Source organism: Crinia signifera, chromosome 4 (assembly GCF_055691185.1).
Source record: "Crinia signifera chromosome 4, ASM5569118v1, whole genome shotgun sequence".
In the NCBI taxonomy this organism is placed as follows: Eukaryota; Metazoa; Chordata; class Amphibia; order Anura; family Myobatrachidae; genus Crinia; species Crinia signifera.
In genome coordinates, this window is record NC_139220.1 from 233,329,444 (window position 1) to 233,352,977 (window position 23,534).

General features: G+C 44.9%; 1 protein-coding gene across 1 annotated transcript in view; it reads right to left on the minus strand.

Annotated features, from left to right (window-relative positions):
* Nucleotides 1–22,868, minus strand: part of SLC27A2 (solute carrier family 27 member 2) — a 43,722-nt gene extending 20,854 nt beyond the window's left edge. The window contains exon 1 of the mRNA XM_083183989.1: nucleotides 22,253–22,868. Within this exon, the coding sequence (XP_083040115.1) occupies nucleotides 22,253–22,730 (478 nt within the window). The 5' untranslated portion in view covers nucleotides 22,731–22,868. The remainder of the gene's footprint in view (nucleotides 1–22,252) is intronic.
* Nucleotides 22,869–23,534: the final 666 nt, after the last annotated feature.

The following is a 23,534-nucleotide window of genomic DNA, read 5'->3' on the forward strand; positions in this document are numbered from 1 at the left end:
TCTCAGCCTCTGTAGCACTGGGACAGCGCTACAGAAGCTGTTAGAGGCAACGGAGAAAGCCGGTTCTCCCCGCTGCCTGTCAGTGCGGGGGGAGCCGGCTGTGAAGCAGCCAGACCAGCGCTGGATCCAGGAATGGTAAGTAACGCTGGTGTAAAAGTGAGGTGTGTGTGTGTAATAAACTTTTACTTCTCTGTGTGTGTGTTTTTTATAAACATTCTTTTTACAGGTGGACTACAAGTCCCAGCGGGCCCATTAATGCCCCGCATGCTGGGACTTGTGGTTCTCCAAGTCCCAGCATGCGGGGGAGGTCTGCTGGCACTTGTAGTTCTCCGGTATAAAGCAATGTAACGTATGATCGATTTAACCCTATCAGGCCGGCGTCCACTGGCCACGGACGCCGGTGACAGCCCCGGGCTTCAGCCCTGGACGGGTGAAGCCTGGGGGGGGGGACCCCTTTATTGGGGGGGGTCCCCACTCCTCCAGGTACCCCGTCCAAGGCTGACCAGCCACGGTGCTCATGTTTTGGCCGGGGGACCTTGTATAAAAAGTGTCCCCCGGCTGTGGCATGACACCGTGGGCTGTTGGAGCCCGGTGCTGGTTTCAAAATACGGGGGACCCCCAGATTTTTTTGTCCCCCGTATTTTTGGAACCAGGACCGGTCCAAGAGTCCGGGGCTGGTTTCAGAAATAAGGGGGACCCCTATGCTTTTTGTCCCCCCGTATTTTTGGAACCAGGTCCGGCTCAATGAGCCCGGGGCTGGTTATGCTTAGGAGGGGGGACCCCACGCCTTTTTTTTTTAAACTTTTTTTTTTTTGCACAAAATCGCATTTATGAAAATGCGCACATTTTCATGACTGAAAATGCGCACATTTTCATGACTAAAAATCGCCCGAAATCGCGGCAAATCGCATTTTTTGCCGCAAATTCGCATCTCATTACATATGCGAATTCGCTGCAAAAAATGCGATTTTTAAAGGTGCGATTTGGTGCGATTTTTTTTTAGTCTAAAAAATCGCACCCTATTACATTTCGCCCCTGGTTTTATTGGAGTTTCATTTTTGTATGTGTGGGCATTCTAACAGGAAAAATCTGCCGATCACTGAAACAAATCTGTAGTGTGTGGGCAAGTCAAATAGATTGAAGAAACATTTTATCTGGATAAAAAAAAAAAATCAATGGATCTGAGAAGCGATTAATTGTGATCGCAGGTGTATTGGGCCCTTAATACAGCAAAACTTGGATAGAAATGGTAAGCTATACTGTAAAGGCTAAGGGCTTGACAATTTTTTTTAAAATCTAGGAGCCAGGATGAAAGTGTGAGAGCCAGACAAACGGGTGCCCATACACGGTGCGATGCACTACAGCAGCGTGCTTTTAGAACTAGATGCGATATGATCTAGTTCAAAAAGTACATGCTGCACATACTTTTTGTACTGTGCAACGCACGGGAGCCTGCATCGCCTCGCGCGGTACTAAACGTCCCATGTATGGGCACCATAACTCACCCACAAACAAAAAAGCAGGAAGGGGAGAGGGGGGGTTGGCCACCAATGTCGCTAATCTGTCAGGAGGGGGGGAAGAGCAGTAAGATCGTTCCCATCAAACAAATGATTTATGATAAATGGGCCCATAGAGAACTAAGTCTGTGGCTCCTACAAATCAGGTAGCAGCACCTGTGGATAAGGCAGCAGCACCTGCGGCAGTGATCACTCACACTGCGCAGAGCACAGTTTTACATCTGACAGCGGGAGGAACAGACCACTCACAGGGGAGAAGTAGCATGTAATCCCCCCTGAACCACCCGGCAGCTTCCCGGGTGGCATGATGGCATAAGATACACTGTTGCGGCTCTTTTCCATATGATGTATCATATGCCATACCAACAAGTGCAGCAGGATTTGACAAATCCTTAGTGCAGCACTTGCAATCTCCGACACCCATCCTATGCGCACAGGACCGCCCGTCGTATCGGAATTGAAAATAAAGCACATATGATTTAACACTTCTGTTTTTGGAGATTAAACACATGCGATTTGACTTTTAACCTGATTTTTCGCCACGTGTGAAAAGGGCCCTGTGTATGGCCAGCTTGACCAGGATGGTGGCTTCTAGAAGCACCAAACCGTAACGGGGTGATAAGCTTGTACCACCATTTCTTACCCGAAGCATCAACTGCCAGTTAACAACCCCTAGTTATGATGATCTGACTAACTAAGGGCTACCCCCTGGCGCTTCCTCTGTTACCAGTCACTTAGATACATTACCCCTCTCTGAGTGGAAATGGAAAAAACTTGTATGTGTACCAGCACTGTAAGTAGCTGTAAGCACCGGCCTAACAAGCACACCACAGCCTCAAGAAGGTAGTACTGATGTTGGAGATTCTGCCTACTCACATCTGATAATCACCACTGCGCATGCAATCTATCCATACTTATCGCTACACATACATAAATGCAAGCTGTGCCCTGAAACCATGGTTTCCCAAGTCTCTTGGGCTCCTGATAACATCCAAGTGTAGCTATTGCCTATATTTGCAGGACATTGCAAATTACTTTGATGTGAGCAAAAATTTAACAAAACAGATTTCTTTTGCTTTTTAGAGGTGGGCTGGCTGGCAAGACCTTCCCTTTCAGTTGCGGCTAGAACCACTTCTGGGGGTACTACACCTACGGTAATTATAGATAAATGCTGTGAGGGCATCTAAAAACTTCCGCCCTCACCTAATGTCACATCCTCGTCAAAGAACAGAAGTAGATCTAGATACAATCCTTCCCTTTCCCTGATTTGGCACGGACTAAGATACTTTGAAACTAAAGAGACAGCTTCAACTAAGTGCAAAAGATACGGCTAATGTAAACTGGCAATTGCATTAGAGCTGCGTTAGCTTGTTGCTGCTTGCACCTAGTAAGTTTGTGAGCAGAAACAAATGAAGAAGCTCTTTAAATTAAGTAACTGTTTAACTGGTCAATAATAACTACTGTATTCAACACTTAGGACATACTGTATAATCGCACAGAATCCAAAAATTAACTGCATTAATGGGCCTATTTATCAAAGTAAATTTTACTGCAAATTCATGCTACAATGACAGTTTCTGCACGATAGGATATTAGTATCATGGCAATGGATCAGATGTCATCCCCATTACTCACAATGTGCAATTTATTAAGTTGGGAGTTCTATTGAAGATGGGATGTTGCCCCTAGCAACCAGATTCTATTATCTTCTACAAGGTGCTAAATAAATAAGTAGAATATAATTGGTTGCTATGGGCAACATCCCATCTTTATTTGAACTCCTATATTAGTACATTTAACCTTACGAATCTGAATATATAATTCATGGGTTGAATGCCCTTGAAAACTAATCACCACATAGATCCATAAAATATCAGTAAAGCCACTTTAGATTGTTATCCCCAGAGTTCTAATTTTGACTGTGCTAAGGTCATTGGTTCAATTCACACCACCAACCACTGTGTGATGTTTGTATGTTCTCCCAGTGCTTGTGTGGGTTTCCTCCAGGTGCTCTAGTTTCATCCCACTCCAAAAATATACTTTGTAGGATTCCAACAAAAATGAACCCTAGCATGAATATGTGTGTCCCTTTACATGGGAAAGGGAATATAGATGGTAAACTCCACTGGAGAAAGTACTTATGTGCATGGCTATATATTCTCTTTGAAAAGAACTGCGGAATATGTGTGAGCTATATAAATAATGTATATTGCTCAAATAAATGTAATCATTAATTGACATGTTGGAAAAAGTGGTCAAATGATAACTACTGTATAGATAACCTCTAAAGGTTTTGGTGTAGAAATCTTATGAATAAGTATGGATGCTTGGACCTATTTTAGCAAATAAACCCGTTTTCTTAGGATTGTAGGTGTAGTTAGCATTATCCACCTATATAATCTCTGTCCTAATTGAGCGGAAACCTGATAGGCAGACTGCAGAAGCACCAACTACAAATTTCAGTGTTTACCATACAGTAGGTTGTGATTCAGTTCATGTTTTTTTACTATGATCATTATCTATTTACATTTCTTTTACTTGACCTTCTCCTAGTTATTCATTCGTTGTTGTTTTTGTTTTTTATATCTTATCTTACTTTCCTGTGAACTTTGTTTCTGTTAAATTATTACCTTAATATTTCCCATATACGACTGATGTAATATGTAGTTGAAAACAAATAGTATCCAGACAGGAGTACTAGCATATAGACTAAAGGCTCATACACACTAGAAGATTTTCATTCCAAAACACTTTGCCAAAATCTCTGATAGATATATCTGTCACCAAAGTAGTGCGTACACACTGAGCTATTTTCCCCAAAGAGCGAGAGATGTTCAGGAGGCTTTGCTGAAAATCTTTCGTACAAAAGGCTTACTGGTGGGCGTGTTGCTGGAAGGACCTGCGGGCGGAGGGGTGGCCAGACAGACTTGCGGGCCTTCGGAGGGGTAGCTGGACAGATGGGCATGCAGGTGCGTCTTCTTCCTGCCCTGCCTCTGTGCGGCATGTTGGCAATATGGAGCAGAGGGAGGCAGCGCGGCGGTCTGCGGGCTGAAAGTGGATAGTCTTTCAGCCTGCGCTGTGTACACACACAGCGATGATGGATAAAAACCATCCATCATCGCTGGCATGCTGGTAAAACAATCTGGAGATGATGTGGGAGCGTGCATCATCACTAGAAGTACTACAGCAATAGAAGTACTTCTGGGTTTAGGACCCCCGAGCCCCCTCTTCGCATGTGCAGACTGACTCACACATCTTGGAGGCTGCTGGGAGTGATTCGATTGGATCCCCCTCACGTCATAGTGCGAAAAGAAGCCCATAGGCCTCTATTGGGTAACACCACCCAAAGATTGCATTACTCATCGCGACAAACTCTGCAATGCATTGCAAAATCCATCTCCTTCTTGCATCTCCAACCTCATTTCCTAGCACAGTCTCTCTTGTCCTTTGTTCTGCTAATGAATACTGCATCACATTCAGGATTTCTGCTGGGCTGCCCCAGACCAATGACCACTCAACTTTCACCAAGCCTCTCAGCATTCATGGAACTAAAAAAATTTTTTATTGTAATATACTGCCCTACCTCCTTTGCCCTCTACTGCCATTGTGTCCATCTATATCACCTATAGAAGATCACATGAGACAGGCCCATTCCCCTTTCTCTACATAATTCTGCTAAGTATCTATTTGATTGTAGGATTATACTATTTGTGTTAGTCTGTACTTAGGTTTCCTTTTGTCAGTTTTAGCCTTTTTATACAGTGCTATAGAACCGTTGTAGTAGGAGTAGTAGAATTAGCAATAATAATCTAATGCACCTAAACAACTACACCTCTTTTAAATCCTGTGAATTCATGGCAAAAAATGTTCCTCACTCTTAAATGCAATCTTTTATACACAGTAAACGATCATAGAAAACGTTTAAAGGTGTTTTTTATACTAATGTTTTGAACTTTGAGCTAATCTTCTGTTTAGAATTCAGGACAAAAGTGAACACCTGTTTACAGAACTTCAATTACACAACAATAGACTAGGTGAAAGGGAACCAGATAATCTTGGCATGTCCACAACTGACAGAAAAAAGTACCAGGCCTTTTATTTATTTATTTATTAACAGTTTCTTATATAGCGTAGCATATTCCGTTGCGCTTTACAATAGCAGACAGGCCCTTCCAGACTTTCTGGGGCCTGACCCAGCAGGGGGGGGCAGCAGCAGTACCTGGGAGGGGGGATAAACCTGACTTGAAACCACCAATAGAGATTGAGTGCAAGCCCACTGATGGTATGGAGACGCGTGGGAATTTAGAAGTTTTTAAAATGACTGGCACACAAGCCAGGGGGAGATTTTGATGGACTGTCCTGGACTAAGAGGTTATGCTCTGTCTAGGTATCGTGTGGACTTATCTGCTATCACTGCTGTGAGGAGGAGTGATAGTTTTGTGCTTTGGAACGGCTGCTACAAGGACTGCCATTTTTTGGACTGCTACCCGATAACGTTTATATGCTACATTTGCCTCTTGTTCCTGTCTTTATCTACATGTGTGTGCTGTGATAAAAATAAACCATATTTTGGTTTCATCTGCTCGGTGTCTGAGTGATTGAGGAACCCCGTATCTTCACAGTTGCTTGGCAACTACTATTGCAAGCCATAAATAGAAATGCTAAAATATTGAAAGTGGTTCAAAACGTGGTTTGTGATAAATTCCATAATTTTTGGGCTAGTTCAATTTGGTTCCATAAACACTGTGCGATATTGTTCAGCGTGTATGGAGAATACCAGCAGATTAGCGGCTGGTCCAGGGATGATGCGGGAGCGTGCATCAGCGCTCATTGGGGGCTATTCCAGTCCATTCGGTCCTCTGTGCATTCGCACGGACCACCGGTGGTGCACGTCTGCGCAGGCACGTTTCTGCGCATGTGCAGACATAGGGTGCGTGCACCCACGGCGAACTTTTGGTTTGCCGGGTGCACGCACCCATGACGGCGTGCAGGGCGGGGGTCGCCGGGCTGCACCATTACCATATGGGAACACCCAGCGTTCCCATGAGAACACTGAGCATTCTCATGGTAATGAGGGGGTGACGCAGGTGCGGGGGGGCTGGCAGCTGACATCACCAGACGTCAGCTGCCCGCCCATAATCGTGCCGATGTGCGCGCACCCTGAAAAGTCACTTTTATATGTGTGCACGCACCACATCTTTTGATGGTCGACGATTATCGGAAGATGTGGGCAGTTACCCGAGGCATACGAATGGATGTTTATGCAAAACATCCATTTGCAGCCTGTGCGGGCGAACCCGCATTTTGATGGGGCGGCAGGTGGGCGTTCATTCGCCGGGAGGGGTTTGGTGGACTCGCAAGTCTGCGAATTCGCAGACGTGCAAATCAACCAGAATAACCCCCATTGCTACCCCGTACACACTGGGTGGCTTTTGAGCTAAAGGCAGCTCAATAAGAGAAAACGAAGCAGCTTTCACCTCAAAGTTGCCCAGTGTGTATGGGCCCTAAGATTAAAGCACAAAATAAAATAGGATAAATGATGTACGTTGAAGCATAAATGGTTACATTTTACAGTATAATTGGAACATTAGTATTCCATTTGCATCACAATGTTGAAAGTCATGTCGACACCACAATATCAAAAGTTATGTTGATTGAATTGCAACCATTAAAAACAGTGCTATAAAATTACAATGTGCTTCCCTAGTCATCCCACTGTGTAGCCACACGGTCTCTTTATCCTGGTCTAAAGCTGACTTTTTATTTCTAAACTCTTTTCTGATAGCGGAACCCAATGGAATGACCTCATATAATTTTAACTACAATGCTCTTCTCTGCATCAACGATAACAGTTAGAACAGTGGTTCCCAACCCTGGTCCTCAAGTACCCCCAACAGTGCACGTTTTCCAGGTCACCCGGCAGGTGCACTCTTTATTCTGACACATTTTAAAACATCCACAGGTGGAGCTAATTATGTCACTTGTGATTCTGTGTGGAGACCTGGAAAACGTGCACTGTTGGGGGTACTCGAGGACCAGGTTTGGGAACTACTGAGTTAGAGGAATAATGTCTGCATTAAAGAAAATACATCTAAAACTGCTTTGCTACTTGTTCTCATTTCCTCATCCACGTTAGATAAAATATATTCAGAACATCCAAAGGAATTCCTCTGCTGTCTTCCATAATGGGAGATACTCCTGGACTACATGGTACAGCCAAAACCTACATGACCTTTGATTAATACCCCTTTTCCACTTGCAAGCTGGGTCGCACACGGGACTTTTGTACCTGGGTGAGACCCGGCTTGCAAACCCGCTCCCACTGGCGTCCCAACCCGGCTTAAGGCCGGGCGTGTGATGTCAATGGGATTCGGAACGCATCGACCCGGTCCAACCCAGGTACAGTAACTACCAGAGTAATGCTGGCCACACATCAGACCAACTTTCCTCCAACCATCCAACTAGTTGGTTGGTTGGACTGAAAATCTGGTACTGTATGGAGGCAAATTCCAATTAGCAATTAGCCCACAAACTCAGGAGAATGGACAAAAACTTTCAGTGAAATTGTTTAAATATAATAGGTCCAACTACAGTACATTGTCTGAGTGACAGTTGTTGTCCATTTTCCGATTTAGGTAACAAGTAACTTAATTACAAATTACATTTGCTCCTATCCAGTACCAGGTTTTTGTTCCATCCAACCAACTAGTTGGATGGTTGGAGGAAAGTTGGTCTGATGTGTGGCCAGCATTATGCCCCTTTCAGACCGCACTTAAAAACCGGTATTTTGCCGATTTTTAACCGTTTTAAAACGGTAATCTGTGCGGTCTGAAAGGTGCAGAACCACTTTACCGTTTTACAAAAGCCGTTTTTGTAAAACGGTTAAAATGGAGGGTCCTACCCGTTTCAGACCCGGTTTGAAACGGGATTTAGGATTTAGGACCCAGCCAATGAGCTGGGTCCTAAATTCAGCGCAGTGAATATTTAATGAGCGTTTATTAAATATTCATAGCACTGGAGCCCCCAGCCGCCTCGCCACCCCCCCCCCCCCCCCCCAAGCAACGCACACAGTATACACTGCTGATGTATGATCAGAGGGAAGCCCTGGATGAATCCCCCGGCACTCTGCTGCTGCTGTGTCCTCACCAGGGTTCTCTGTTTGCGCATCGGTGATGACCTGGGGGCAGATAGGCCTCCGCTGCCGCAGCCCGTCTCCCTCCTCCATGGTCATTAGCAGCAGCCCGCACTCACACCAAGGGCACCAACAGCAGGAGCACACAGCCAGAGCTTGCAGGAGGAGGAGGGCAGCGTCAGCGCGCTGAAGCCAATAGGTAATGAGCTGTCAACGCCAAAGTGTTAATTGATGTTAACCCTAAGGGGGGAGGGGGGAAGGTGTTAACCCTAGGGGGGGTTGTTAACCCGTGCGGGGGGGGGGGGGGGGGGGCAGCGCTGAAAACTGCACTGGCTTAGACAGTTTACTCTGCTGTGCTAATGTGCCTTCACAATTGTGCTTTAAATAAACAAACTTAAAAAAAAATGTGAGAGTTTGTGTTCCAAAAATACAGGGAACAAAAAGACTGGGGGTCCCCACATATTTTGGAACCAGCATTGGGCTCCAACAGCCAGCAGTGTCATGCCACAGCCAGGGGCACACTTTTTTACGCAAGACCCCCAGCCATCACCTGACACCCTGTCTAGTCAGCCCTGGACGGGGTACCTGAGGGAGAAGGGAACCTCCCAATAAAGGGGTCCCCCCAGGCTTCACTAGTCCAGGGCTGTTAGCCTGGGGCTGTTCTCCTCATCCCTGGGTGGTGGAAATTGGGCTGATAATTTGGTGGTAAAAAATAGATTTAAAATGTAACATTGGGTTGTGCTGTGGACCAAGTCCCAGCAAGCCTCAACCGCATGCATGTGAACCACAAGTAGTCCTTGTACTTATAGTCCCACAGATATGAACAATGTTACAATAAAATCACAGACACCCAGTACAGTAAACCCTTATTACACTCATACAAGCAAACAGACATATACTGATGTTTCCACAGGCTCCCCTACAGGTCTTGTCCAGTAGGGCTGCAGGGGGTTAAAAAAAAATGTAAAAAAGTGCAACACCTAAACCCCAAACTGGAGAGCTGTCTGTTTTACAATAAACCGCAGACTCCCATTACTTCCAATCGCCAGAAATTGCAAGTGTTTTCTGACTTTTGTAAAAAAAAAAAAAAGCACCTAATTACACTTTGCCCTAGGTCTTAGCAGAGCTAATGATATATCTGCCATTATTTTAATCCTGTTGAATGCCAACTGCTAGTAAGAGGTGAAATTCCTATTGTGAATTGCATAGTCTGAATATTTGTATGAAGGCCACAAGGTCCAAGGTCTTTCAGGTGCCGGTCACGTGATCGGACTCGGCACCGGAAGCAGGCGATTCAATCCTAGGAAATATTCCCCATCTAAATAGATAAATAGTTCGATTGTGTATACCATATTTTAACATAGAATTTCTCAATGCATTTGTTGCTGTATCTATTAAGGATGTAGGGCCAGATGTACTAAGCTTCAAAAGTGATAAAATGGAGAGTGATAAACCACCAGCCAATCAGCTCCTGCCTGACATTTTTCTGTAACATAGCAGGTCAGAGCTGATTGGCTGGCTGTTTATAACTCTCCATGTTATCACTTTTGAATCTTAGTGCATCTGGCCCGTAACCCTCAGGAATCATACCTCCTGAAGGTATCAATAAAAATAATAACTCACAAGTACTTCTTGTTTGTCATATGTTGCTAAACAACTCAAATCCTATTATAAAAAGGGGATAAGGCATCATCTGTTAGTCCTCAAAAAAATAAAGACAAATATAAAAGGGGGGGGGGGGGGAGGGGGGGCGCGGCGAGAACATAATCCAGTGGTTCCCAACCCTGGTCCTCAAGTACCCCCAACTGTGCACATTTTTCAGGTCTCCACACAGAATCACAAATGACATAATTAGCTCCACCTGTGGATCTTTTCAAATGTGTCTGAATAATGAGTGCACCTGCTGGGTGACCTGGAAAACGTGCACTGTTGGGGGTACTTGAGGACCAGGGTTGGGAACCACTGGCATAATCAATTGCTAGTGGATAGACCCCGTGATTAAGCCCTAATCTGGGGGATTGAGAATATAATTCTGGACAAAACACATGGTTGGTTTAAGCCTTCTAGAAAACAAAATAGGATATTTTTGAGGAGTTATCAATACATATTTGTATGAACAAGGCAATGAGTGTTCATACCAGATCTGATGTTAACCGTTGAATATTTAACCCATAGATAGGAGGGGCCTAAAGAGAAATGTCACTCATAATTAATGCAAAAAAAATACAAAATCAGATGCTATCCTGCAATTTATTTAAATATAAAAATCCCTAGTATTTTTCGAAAAAAATCCCTCAAATTCTCTAGCATTTAATGAAATATGGTTATATCTCAGAACAGAAACTAACTCAGCAATTTAAATGCCATATTCGTATTTCCCATGCTGGAATAAACTAGAAATGACTACTTTTGTTTCAGAAGCATTTTCACTGTTGGCTAGTGTTATTTTTAGACTTGAGATATCGCCGTGGTGGTGTTCTACAAAGTGATGGGGCACACTATGTGTCAACACATGATTTATTATATTACGACAATGTCCTAAAAATCATAGTAATCACAATTTTCTAATATTGCATTCCACACCCACAAATTAATATATAAATTACATACATGGGGTTACAGTTTATAAAACTATTAATTTGGTGGGTCTTCTCTCCTATGGTGAGATTTTGTTATTTGCTATATGTGAACAGGTCATACATCTTAAGGTGCCCATACACTAGTAAGATTTATCTTCAGATCTGGCTGGTTGGAACAAAAACATGGTTATGGATGAGTGACAGTTTTCCAGCATTTCTAAGCAAATGGTCAACTGTCATTTGCTCTCATCCATAACCATGTTTTTGTTTCAACCAACCAGATCTGAAGATAAATCTGCAAGTGTATGGCCACCTTTAGGCTTCCACACTTAAGAACCCTTTAAGTTTCGGAGGAAGCCAGGAGGGGGTTAAAATATATTATAGTAGGTGGTTGTTTAAGGAACCTTGGTGCCAAGTAGTTCTTTAGAGATTTGTTTTTCTTACAAATAAAGCTTGGTTTTTCTGGAATGGTATTGTGTAACAATGTGTTGAAGCGGCGTGGTTGGACAGCCGGCGTCTTCTCCCACCGCACACGCCGGTGCAGTCCTTTGGCCGTGGCTGACTACAAGGGAACGTCCAGAAGAAAGAAGGTTTCCGGGTATCAGGTACGTGCACGGTGCACCGCCAGAGGTGCATGGGTCGCCAGCCTCTGGTGACACCTTGACACCTTCCTTGACCCTCCCGCTGACATCCATTCATCATCTTGGACACTTGTGACTTTCCACACGCCCACTTGGCTCGGAACACATCTGGGGTGCATCCATACCCAGTGCTTCCAGACCACCACCTTCCTCTCCACCACCTTCCCACGCCCGACCCCCAGCTATTCTCCCCACCCCAGCAGCATCATCCACAAGGGAGCACATCAGCCAGCCGCTGAGCCCTTCCTTCTGCCTTCCCGGCCGGGAACGGCAGGAGACACACACCACCATCCTGTGTGTGCTGTGTTATACAAATAAAGACTGCAATTCACCCCATTCTTGCCTCAGAGAGCATTTATTCATTTGTGCACGTAGCAAACATTTATGTGACATTATACAGGTCATCTGCTATCAATAATACTTAACATATTGCCCGAGCGCTGGTCATACCTCTAAGTAACAATGGATCCTGTCGAAGGATACAATAGTTCTTTTTTTATTATGTTTTTGATTTTTGGACAGTATTTATTATATGTGGCTTTATAGGCCATATCTCTGTTTGTATATTGAATCTTGGCCTGTCTGGGTTTAAGAAGGGCATCTCTATCAAGATGTACTTAGGGTGGTGCAGCAAAATCTGGGATCTGTCCAAGAACCCGGTTGTTGGTCAAATTGTCAAGGAAGTGAATTGCGCACTCGTGTGCAATGTTCCTATTGCTAATGAACTTGAGCCTTTTGTAGGTAACCCAAAATATATTACACCAATTGTTTCTAGTTGGCAACACATCATGATAAAGTGGAGAGAGGTAAAGTATCCCTATGCAAATGAACTGAAGCCTGTTTCTGTTACACAAAATATGTTAAACACAATTTGTGTTCCTATTGACAATTTAATCTCTATCAAGAGAAAAGGTTTCCGCCAGAGCATTATCAATAAAGCTTTGTGGATAGCCTCGATTTTTGAGATAGCCATCGTTTCTGCTTGAAAGTTAAAATCTACTAAGTTTGAGCAATTCCTTCTAAGGCGAATAAACTGCCCCTTGGGAATACTTTGTTTTCAAGGAGCATAGTGATCGCTTTTAAAGGTGGAGGTAGGCTTGCATTCCAACCTCTTTTACATAGTTTTTAGTTACAATTTTGTTATCGATAATTTAGAACAAATTGCTGTACTAAAAGTGCATCCCCATCCCAAATAATACAGATGATCGATGTACCGCCCATGGAGTGACACAGTGACACAGACTTTGTTTTGGTGCAATACAGACAAATGTAAGAGTTATAAGACCACCTAAATACAAATGTGTCCACATACCACTATCCTCCATATTAAACAAGTCACATTATATATTGAGCTATGTCAATTTAGCACCCAGATAGAGAGGGCAGGCAAGACTATATACTGCAGATCTGCACTATATAGTGTAAATTGTGCCCCTCTAGCATGCCGTGAATCAGAATTGTGTTTACATACTGTACCTAATATTATTTACATCTGTTTGTTTTACATAGAAATGTTTAAAGGTGTGTACACACGGCAGATCCTGCCGTGAGATGCGAGCCCCGATGCGATCAGATCGCATCGGGACACGCATCTCACGGCATGCTAGAGGGGCACAATTTACACTATTTAGTGCAGATCTGCATTATATAGTCTTGCCTGCCCTCTCTATCTGGCTGCCGATTTGCACTCACACGGGAGCGCGCATCGGCAGCGCATCGAGCTCGCAAGCCCTAAAAAATTCTGATACATGTAAAAATAATGGAATTTAAGCTGGGTACAAAACAGATTCTACATCCAATCCTTGCTACACACGTCCAATTTTTCATGAGACCTCCAATCTGCATCTGTTGAAACAATGGGCCTAATTCAGACTTGATCACAGGGCAAATGTCTCAAAATGGGCAAAACCACATGCACTGCAGGTGGGGCAATGTAATGTGTAGAGAGAGTTACATTTGGGTGGGGTGTGTACAAACTGAATTCTAAATTGCATTGTAAAAACAAAGCAGACAGTATTTGCACAGAAACAAAGGGCCCAATTCAGACCTGCTTCCAAGGCTGCATATATTTGCTGTCCAACGAGCTGATAAATGCCTTCCCGCCGAACACACACCCCCTCGCCGCCCGAATCCCTGCCATAACATGAGAGTAAATGTGTAAGTCCGAGGGCAGGGTTAAGAGTATGTTATGGCTTATGTTGATTTGTACTGCGATGCTGATCCACAGGGTATCAATCCAGCACATATATTACATACATAGTTTAGTATTGTAGAAAGGAAAAAGGGGGAATGGGGAAACCAGTGCACATGTCAATATCGTAAGGTTATGTTATTTGATTTTGGTAATCCACAAATCCTAATGGGTTATGATGAGATATTTCTCATACTCGGTGATTGTCGTGGAGGTGCACCCATGAGAGTAATGGTGTGTACACACGGCAGATCCTGCCGTGAGATGCGAGTCCCGATGCGATCAGATCGCATCGGGACTCGCAACTCACGGCATGCTAGAGGGGCACAATTTACACTATATAGTGCAGATCTGCAGTATATAGTCTTGCTTGCCCTCTCTATCTGGCTGCCGATTTGCACTCACACGGGAGCATGCATCGGCAGCGCATCAGGCTCGCAAGCCCTAAAAAAGCATGAGATTTGCATGCGATATGGCTTCCGATGTTCACTATATCGGGAACATCGGAAGACATATCTTACCATGTGTACACACTATAAAATAGGTTTAGAACAGAAAAAGAGGAAATCACTCCCTTTTTTTCTGTGGCGCTCTTATGAAAGAAAGACATTTCTTTTTTCTTCAAAACTATGCTAGGTATTCAGGTATAGTGCAGAGAGCTATACATATTTGTGCCCAAGGTATGGCTGATCTTTGTTTACTGTAAGGGACAGGTTCCCAATTTATTTGTCTTAATACTTAACTTTTAATTGTATCTATTCAAATATATATGGACAATTAGGAGACACACAAAAAACTACATAACACAAAATAATATCAATATTTATATTACGGTTAAGAATTTAACTTTGGTCCTTAAAACTCCAGCTCATTACATTACAGTTATCATTATAGACCAATCACCAGCGCTCAATCTGTGAGGAGACAGTTTTGTTTAAAATTATTACCCACAGACTAAGCGCCTCTATACAAGAATACATAATTGATACAAAAGAAACATTGGGGCAGATGTATTAAGCCTTAACAAGAGATAAATCCAAGGGTGATAAGGAGAGATAAACGTCCAGCCAATCACCTGCTAACTGCCATGTTACAGGCTGTGTTTGAAAAAAGTCAGTAAGGAGCTGATTGGCTGGACGTTTATCTCTCTTTATCACCCTTGCATTTATCTCTTGTTAAAGCTTAATACATCTGCCCCAATGTTACTGCATACCGAGTGCAAGTAATACCCCTTTTACACCAAAAACCCTGGTCGGACCCTGGTCTTTGAATGCTGGAGTATCCAGGGTCTGACCCTGCTTTATACCCCATTTACACAGCACTTTGACCTGGGTCGGACCTGGGTCTGCACCATTTACACTGAACCTGGGTCAGCCCTGCCTTAAATAATATTTTATATATATATTTATAGAAAAATATATATATATATATATATATATATATATATATATATATATATATATATATAGAAATATATATATATATATATATAGAAATATATAATATATAGAAATATAATATATATATATATATATATATATATATATATATATATATATATATCAGGGCTGACCCAGGTTAAGTGTTTTTTTTTTTTTAAGGTGCTGGGGGTGCCGGAGGGTACCTGTCCTGCCTGCTGTGCTTGGTGTACCTGGGGGTACCGGGGTGCTGGGGGGTGCAAGGGGTGCTGAAGGTACCTGTCCTGTCTGCGGTCGGATCTCAGCGGAGAAGATGATGTGCGCCGTTGCTGTACCACCCCCCCCCCCCCTCCCCGGCAGACGGTCCCTGCGGCGTGCGGCGTATGGAGTGTCAGTGGCGGGGGTCCCTCTGGCGCATGGGAACTAGTACTAGTTCCTATGCGCTGGAGGGACCGCCGATACTGACACTCCATACGCCGCAGGGACCGGCTGCCGGATGCGCGGGGGGGGGGGGTGATACAGCAGCGGCGCACATCATCTTCTCCGCTGAGATCCGACCGCAGGCAGGACAGGTACCCCCAGCACCCCTAGCACCCCCGTACCCCCAGCACAGCAGGCTGACAGGTACCCCCCTCTCCTCAGCAGCCGCAGGGACCCCCCTCCTCCCGCAGCAGCTGGGAACATCTTCCCCAGCGCTGCACGCTGTGGACCCGCTGCGGGTGCCTGCACCCGCAGCGGGACCATTTACACCGACATTTACACGGGTCCTATCCGTGTTCTACCCAGGTCAGGACCTGGGTAGAGGACCCGTGTAAATGGAAACGGATACCCCCCATTTACACCGCCGCGGATCCGGGTCTGACCCGCCGCTGACCCGGATTTTTCGGCGGTGTAAAAGGGGTATAAGATACAAATGAATTGGTTACACAAGACTGTCTAAATATAGAATTTGGAGACAAAACTACTTAACCTTAAAATAAATAACCCGGGAATTCAGGCTGGTGTGAAAGGGGTATGATTTGGCACTTGGGCCTTTATTTAGATCTGATCGCAGTACAAATTTGGGTACTTGTTTCCTAGCAGGGCGCCCACTAAGCTATTTCCTTAGTGGGTTATTCTGCGTAGTGAAATCGCATCGCACATCGCTTCGCATGGCTTTTTGTGGCTTGCGATGTGTGCGATGCGATCTCAGTAGTTAATTTAGTTCATTTATTCACTGCACCCTGAGTGAAATCACATCCCAGATGAGATGAGATCTCAGTAGTTCATATGGTAAAACACCTAAAACAGCACCACTCTCCACATCACCCCAAAGCATGGCGAGCGCAGTGGAACGCATCCCCCTGACTTTTTCATACCCCCACTATCCACGTCGGCGTGGAGTTGATTTTATATAATGTGGCGAGCGACTGAGCCCAAAGCGTGGCGAGCCCCGCGAGGGTACGTGGATTACTTTACATGTATTCCGCATCCCCTCCCACGCATCGGGCTCGGTGACTCACTGCGCTTGCCACACTATATAAAATCAACTCCACGCCGACGTGGAAAGTGGGGGTATGAAAAGGTCGGAGGATGCGTTCCGCCACGCTTCGGGCTGATGTGGAGAGTGGTGCTGTTTTAGGTGTTTTACCATATGAACTACTGAGATCTCATCTCATCTGATGCCACAAAAAAGCGCCATGCGATGCGATTTCACTCAGGGTGCAGTGAATAAATTAACTAAATTAACTACTGAGCATACGTAGGAAATCTGGGCGCCCTGCTAGGAAACAAGTATGCAAATGTGTTTGGAAAATGGGCAAAACCATGTGCACTGCAGGTAGGGCAGATGTAACATGTGCAGACAGAGTTAGATTTGTGTGAGTTATTTTGTTTCTGTGCAGGGTAAATACTGGCTGCATTATTTTTACACTGCAATTTAGATTTCAGTTTCAACACTCCCCACCCAAATGTAACTCTCTCTGCACATGTTACATCTGCCCCACCTGCAGTGCACATGGTTTTGCCCATTTTCCGAACAAATTTGTACTGCAATAAGATCTGAATAAAGGCCTTGTTGTGCCATTTGTTACATGCGATAAATCACATGCGATTTTTCGCATGTAAAAGGACTCCCAACCACCCATTCATTTAAAAAGACGTTTTCAAATTTCCTGCCCACACGCCATTATCGAAGCCTCTCTCTCCAGCTGCCAGAAGTGGGGGAGACGCAGAGCATAAATGTGTGCCAGCAGTGGAGCACCACTGGCACACACCTACGGCCCTTATCGAATGAGATACATCCCCTGTGCTAAAAACTAAAAAACACCCCAGACATCAGCAATCATCGGTCCCGCACTGACATGGGTAGAGGAAGCAGCAGTATTAATCCAACAGGCGTTAACAGGGACCTTGGAACAGTACACAGCCAGTGGCCGGACACAGAGGGATCCGATGCCTGACCACACACTACTTCCCCGCTACTCCTTACTATAAGGACACACATACCACTCACTTCCACTTCACTTGTATATACTGTGGATAGTTCAAATTGAGTGGAGGGGTACTCATAAATGAAAAGTATAATCAAGGGGTAGGGGTATGTGCCGAACATATGATCTAAAGCAGGCATGGCCAAACTATGGTCCTCCAGCTGCAACTACAAGTCCCATCATGCCTTGCCACAGTTTTGCTATTAGGGAATGCTAAATCTATTGCAAGGTATGCTGGGATATGTAGTTTCACAACAGCTGGAGGGCAACAGGTTGGACATGCCTGATCTAAAGGATCCGATCTGCACATCAGATCTCACCTGCTGTCAAACACCTCTGATTTAGCCAGGTTTCATCTGATATATTGGCATGATCAGTACAAATCAGATGGAAATAGGCCAAATGGGACATGTGTATGGGCACCGTGTAAAGGCCCATACACACTAGAGAATTTTCAGCTGAAAATCACTCAAAACAGCCATTTTGAGCAATTTTCACCTGAAAGTCGCCTGGTGTGTATGCCCCCGACTGCCGACGATGCGCGCTTCCATATCATCGCCAGCGAGGTGGGCAGTCTGCTGGTTTGACCAGCACATCTAGCGATGATGGCTGGTTTTTCAGCCATCATCGCCAGGTGTGTACGCAGCGCGGGCTGAAAGATGGTACACTTTCAGCCCGGCTGACCACCCCGCTCCCTCTCCCTGCTACCCCGCCAGCTGCAGATCATGCTCACCGCCGCTGAAGGACCACCCCGCTCGTCTGCACTGCTCTTCCCGGCTCCATAGTTCTCCAGGCTGCAGCTGCTCCTGCCCGGCCACAGACTGTCAGCTGACGCCCCGCCCCTCCCGGCTTCCATCCGCCCTGCTGCTCCTCGACTTGATCCACACGGAGCATACAGCATACTGTACAATGGCCACCAATGTTATTAGCCAGTAATATATACATCGCTGGCACAGGCCAGCAATGTATATATTACTGGCACCACTACACACCAAGGAATATATATTGGCCAGTAGTAATATATACATTGCTGGCACATGCCAGCAATGTATATATTAATGGCACCACTACCCACCAATGAATGAATAAATGAATGAATGATATATATATATATATATATATATATACAGTGGTCGAAGTGAAAATTTTGAAGTGGGGGTATGGAAATTTTGAAGTGGGGGTATGGAAAAGTAAAGAGTGAATATAGTGCGCACCTTCGGACACCCCCCTGTCCATCAACGACCCCTGCCAGACTGCCCCGTTGTACAGGGGTATTACAAAAGCACAATATGTGCTGCTGAGTGATCAGAGAGCATCCTGAGGGGGAAAAAAAACATTTTTTTTTTATCTTCAGATTAAAGTGGGGGTATGCCATACCCCCGTATACCGCCCCACTTCGACCACTGTATATATATATATATACATCCTTTACATCAGACTCCCATTAGCGGCGGGGTCTTAGAGTAGTGCTGCTCACCTACAAGCGCAGGAAAGGGTCACAACCCCTTCTCATTCCATATATATATATGCGCAATAGCAGTGGCGGCACTCGCAGGACTTGTAAAGAAATAGACAGCGGACACATAGCCTTTTATATGAAAGATTTTCAGCAAAGTCTTTTGCCTCCTGAAAATCTCTCACTCTTTGGGAAAATAGCTCAGTGTGTATGCACTATTTTGGTGACAGATATATCTTTCAAAGATTTTGGCAAAGTCTTTTGAAATGAAAATCTTCGTGTGTGTATGGGCCTTAACACTTGAAGAATGGATGGAATTCTTATTAACAGTCACATACAGTTAGTACAGACAACAGCAATACTCCAATGGCAGAAAATGCAATATACATTGAACATGTCCCAGGTTCCCAAATCCCAGAAGACTTTAGTCTGGGGGTATATATTTTAATTAGCGGTTACTATAGCACTAACTGTTACTATTATTATCTTTTGCTGAGGCACAGTAGTGTCAATTAACCTCTTCACTATCTGGGTACTGTAATGGGGTTATTTTAATAAACTTTTTCCAGAAGATCTCCATTCATGCCTTTAAAGCTACAAGCATAGGCTATGTGGTCATTACATTTTAGATTTTGGGCAGTATTCAATGCCATCGGCGAGCAGCAGCGAAGGGGGTTTGTATGGCAAGGATGGCTTTTTTGGAATACTCCATCGACAGCCGCTCGCAGTATTCTATATTCCGGGGAAATCCGCAGTCAGAGGATGGCATACCTCCCAACATGACCCTCTCCAGGAGGGACACATTGCTCTGCTCCTGCACTTCCCTCTTTAATGTATGATTGCCATAACCTGTGTTGAAGCACCTTTCTTATCAATTAACCTGTTTAACACAGATGAGGGTAATCATGCATTTAAGGCCCATACACACTGGGCGACTTTGAGCTGAAAGTCGCTCAAAACAGCCAGTGCGTATTCCCCAGCGATGAGCGGTGAGCGGTGCTGCGTGCTCCCGTAACATCTCCGGGAAAGCCGCTCATCTGCTGGTTATACCAGCAGATGAGCGGCTTTCAGGATGGCTTTGCATAGTGCTCCGCTATGCAACGCCGTTCTCACCCCCTCCGTCGGCGACGGGCAGGGGGAAAGCCGCTCAGTGTGTATGCACTGAGCGGCTTTCCCCGCAGAAATGGCATAGTCGCCCAGTGTGTATGGACCTTAAGAGAAAAGTCCAGTAGCAGAGCATTGTGTCTCTCCTGGAGAGGGTCATGTTGGGAGGTATAGAATGGTGAGGATTCCCCAGAACAGCCAGGGCCGCTGCATATAGCCTCAAGCCTCAGTAGGAGACTATGGAAAGTGGTTCACTTGGCCAATAGTACATGGTGACAGCAGGCAGCAGCCATCGATGATGTGAGAGCTCACCGCTCATAGCTTGCCCACACACACTAGGAGGTTTAAGCTTAAAGTAGCGCCAAATCTGGACTGTCAGTGTGCCTTGAGAAAACTAGGATAGAATGGGTTATAGTGAAAATGAATACAACCAGAACAGAATATATTATTTGTAGCTTGCCTCTGCTAACTAACACCATCAGAAAATAGCATTAGTTTGCCTTAAATATGATAAAGGTTGAAGTGACACAAAATAAAACTTCTGTGAGAGAATTAGGCTGGGACACAGACACATTTTTTAAAGATTTCCCTATTTCCAACATATTGGCACAAGAAATTGTAAGCACTGTTGTGCGCTCCATCGGCTCTTCTATCGCATCTTCAGATCTGCTGTACATTGCGCCCAATCTGAAGATGTGACAGGTGACCCATGCATTTGGATGCGTTGGGAGTATGACATAGTGCAATGTGTACAGACGGGCCACATGATATGTTGCTCCGTCCCATATTTTGTTAGCTGAGTACACAGGTTGTCTAATATGTACCCAGCTTTAGAGGTGATTTATTTTGAGTAGGGGTTTGGTAAATAAACACACCAACATGCAAAAATAACATTTTATGTGGCGACGGGAAACACTGAAACCATACCCTAACAGTGGTGTCAAACTCATGGCCTTCCAGCTGTTGTGGAACTACACATCCCAGCATGCCCTGCCACAGATTTTATATAATGGATTGCTAAAACTGTGGCAGGGTATGCTGGGACATGTAGTTCCACAACAGCTGGAGGGCCACGAGTTTGACACCACTGTATGATTGCTATCAAAAAAATAAAATAAAAAAATAATAACCTCTTCTCATCAATTAACAAGTTCAACACAGGTGCTGGCAATCATACAAAGAGGGAAGTCCAGGAGCAAAGGAATTTGTACCTAATGGAAGGAGTCTTGTTGGAGTGTATGATGCGAGGGTATGACCGAGTTTGAGAACCACTGTCCAAGTGATATTTTCTATTAGGTTTATTGTTGTTGAACAACAGTTTCCCTGCAGCAATTCGCCATGACTCTAGTCTAGATGCAAATTGAAAACTTTTGCTCGCCTGAAAGCTCTACCTCTAGTCAGTGGGACAACTCTGTCACACAGCATGGGTGACATTTAATAGGATGAGAGATTCAGAAAGTAATAGATTTGGTAAGAAATCTCCCAGATTTTTTTAAAGCGGCAATCATGTGTAAATGATTGCCTATTTAAAAAAATCTGGGAGATTTCTCACCAAATCTGTCACTTTCTGAATCTCTCAAATTTCACCCCAGATTTCCATTGGCAGGTAGTGATACCCTTTACTGGACTTCATGAGCCGGGAGCGCATCCCAGCACCAATCCCGGTTACAAATGATGCAGCTGCCAGCGATCCTTTACAAAGGGGTAACACAAAAGTGGCAGTGGCGCTTGCGCAGAACTCACCTGGCTCTGTGAGGATGGTCTTTGCCCCGCTACAGCTGAAGCAATGCAGGAACGACTTGGCCCGGATGTTGCTATTGAGGCAGGCCAGCGAGCAGCCCAACTTGGCCACCCCGAGCCAGAGCCATATGTAGGCGGGCGCGTTGCTCATGAATATGGCTACACAGTCCCCCGTCCGCAGCCCAGCGTGCTTGCGCAGGGCTCTGGCCGCCTGGTTGCTCAGCCGGTCCATCTCCGAGTACGTGTACACCTCCTCCTGGTAGAGGACGAAGGGTTTGTCCGGAGACTTTTCCACCTGCTCCAGGAAGACGTCCAGCATGGTGTGCGCCGGGCTCTTGCTGACATTGCGCCTGCTGCGGACGCCGAAGCGCAGGAGGGTGATGAAGTGGGCGATGTCCTGAAAGATGTAGGGGAAGATGAAGCTGATGAGGAGGGGGAGCAGCAGCAGCCCGGGGAGGGCGGTGAAGAAGATGGTGATCATGTGCACTGGGGTTGGCTGGGGACGCTGAGGAGAAGTCTGCCTGTCCCGCTATGTGTGTATGGCAGACTGATAATAATAACCATAGGTGACACTGTGTACAGGTGATAGCAGCAGCATGGGGAGGTGGCATCTGTGTGTGCTCTGGCACTGCCCTCCCCCTCCCCACACCGCTACAGGTGACTGGCTGCAGGCTCAGCCCGGTGGCATTGCTAGGAGAAGAACTCGATGATCTGGGCTGGTGCTCACTCGGAGGTAACTTTACTAAGATGGGAATAATTGAAGATGGGATCTTGTCCATAGCAACCAATCGAATACTAATTACTTCTGTTCTAGACGATAATAGAATCTGATTGGTTGCTATGGGCAAGATCCCATCTTCAATAGAACTTTCATCTTAGTAAATTTAGCCTGTATATTGGTGCCAAACAAGAAAACATGGTCATGCCAACAAAAATATGCAGGCTTGTGTATATGACAGATAATATATGTTTAACCCATTATATTTCTTTCCCCTATGTGGGGGATATTTGCAGGTAATCCCTCTATAGTGCACATGAAGTTGCAGAAAGGGTGGGTGAGAATTATGTTTAGCATAAGGGTCACAATATTCACCAGGGCTTGTTAGTATTCTGTTGGGATGCGGCTGTCGGCATTCTGACAGTTGGTATGGTGACTGCCAGGATATCATTGACATCCCATAATCCATTTTACAGGTACACACTAATATCATTTTTTTACCATAATTAAATTAACCTACAAATATATTTTTGGTTTGTGGGCGAAGACCCATGCAAAATAAGGAGA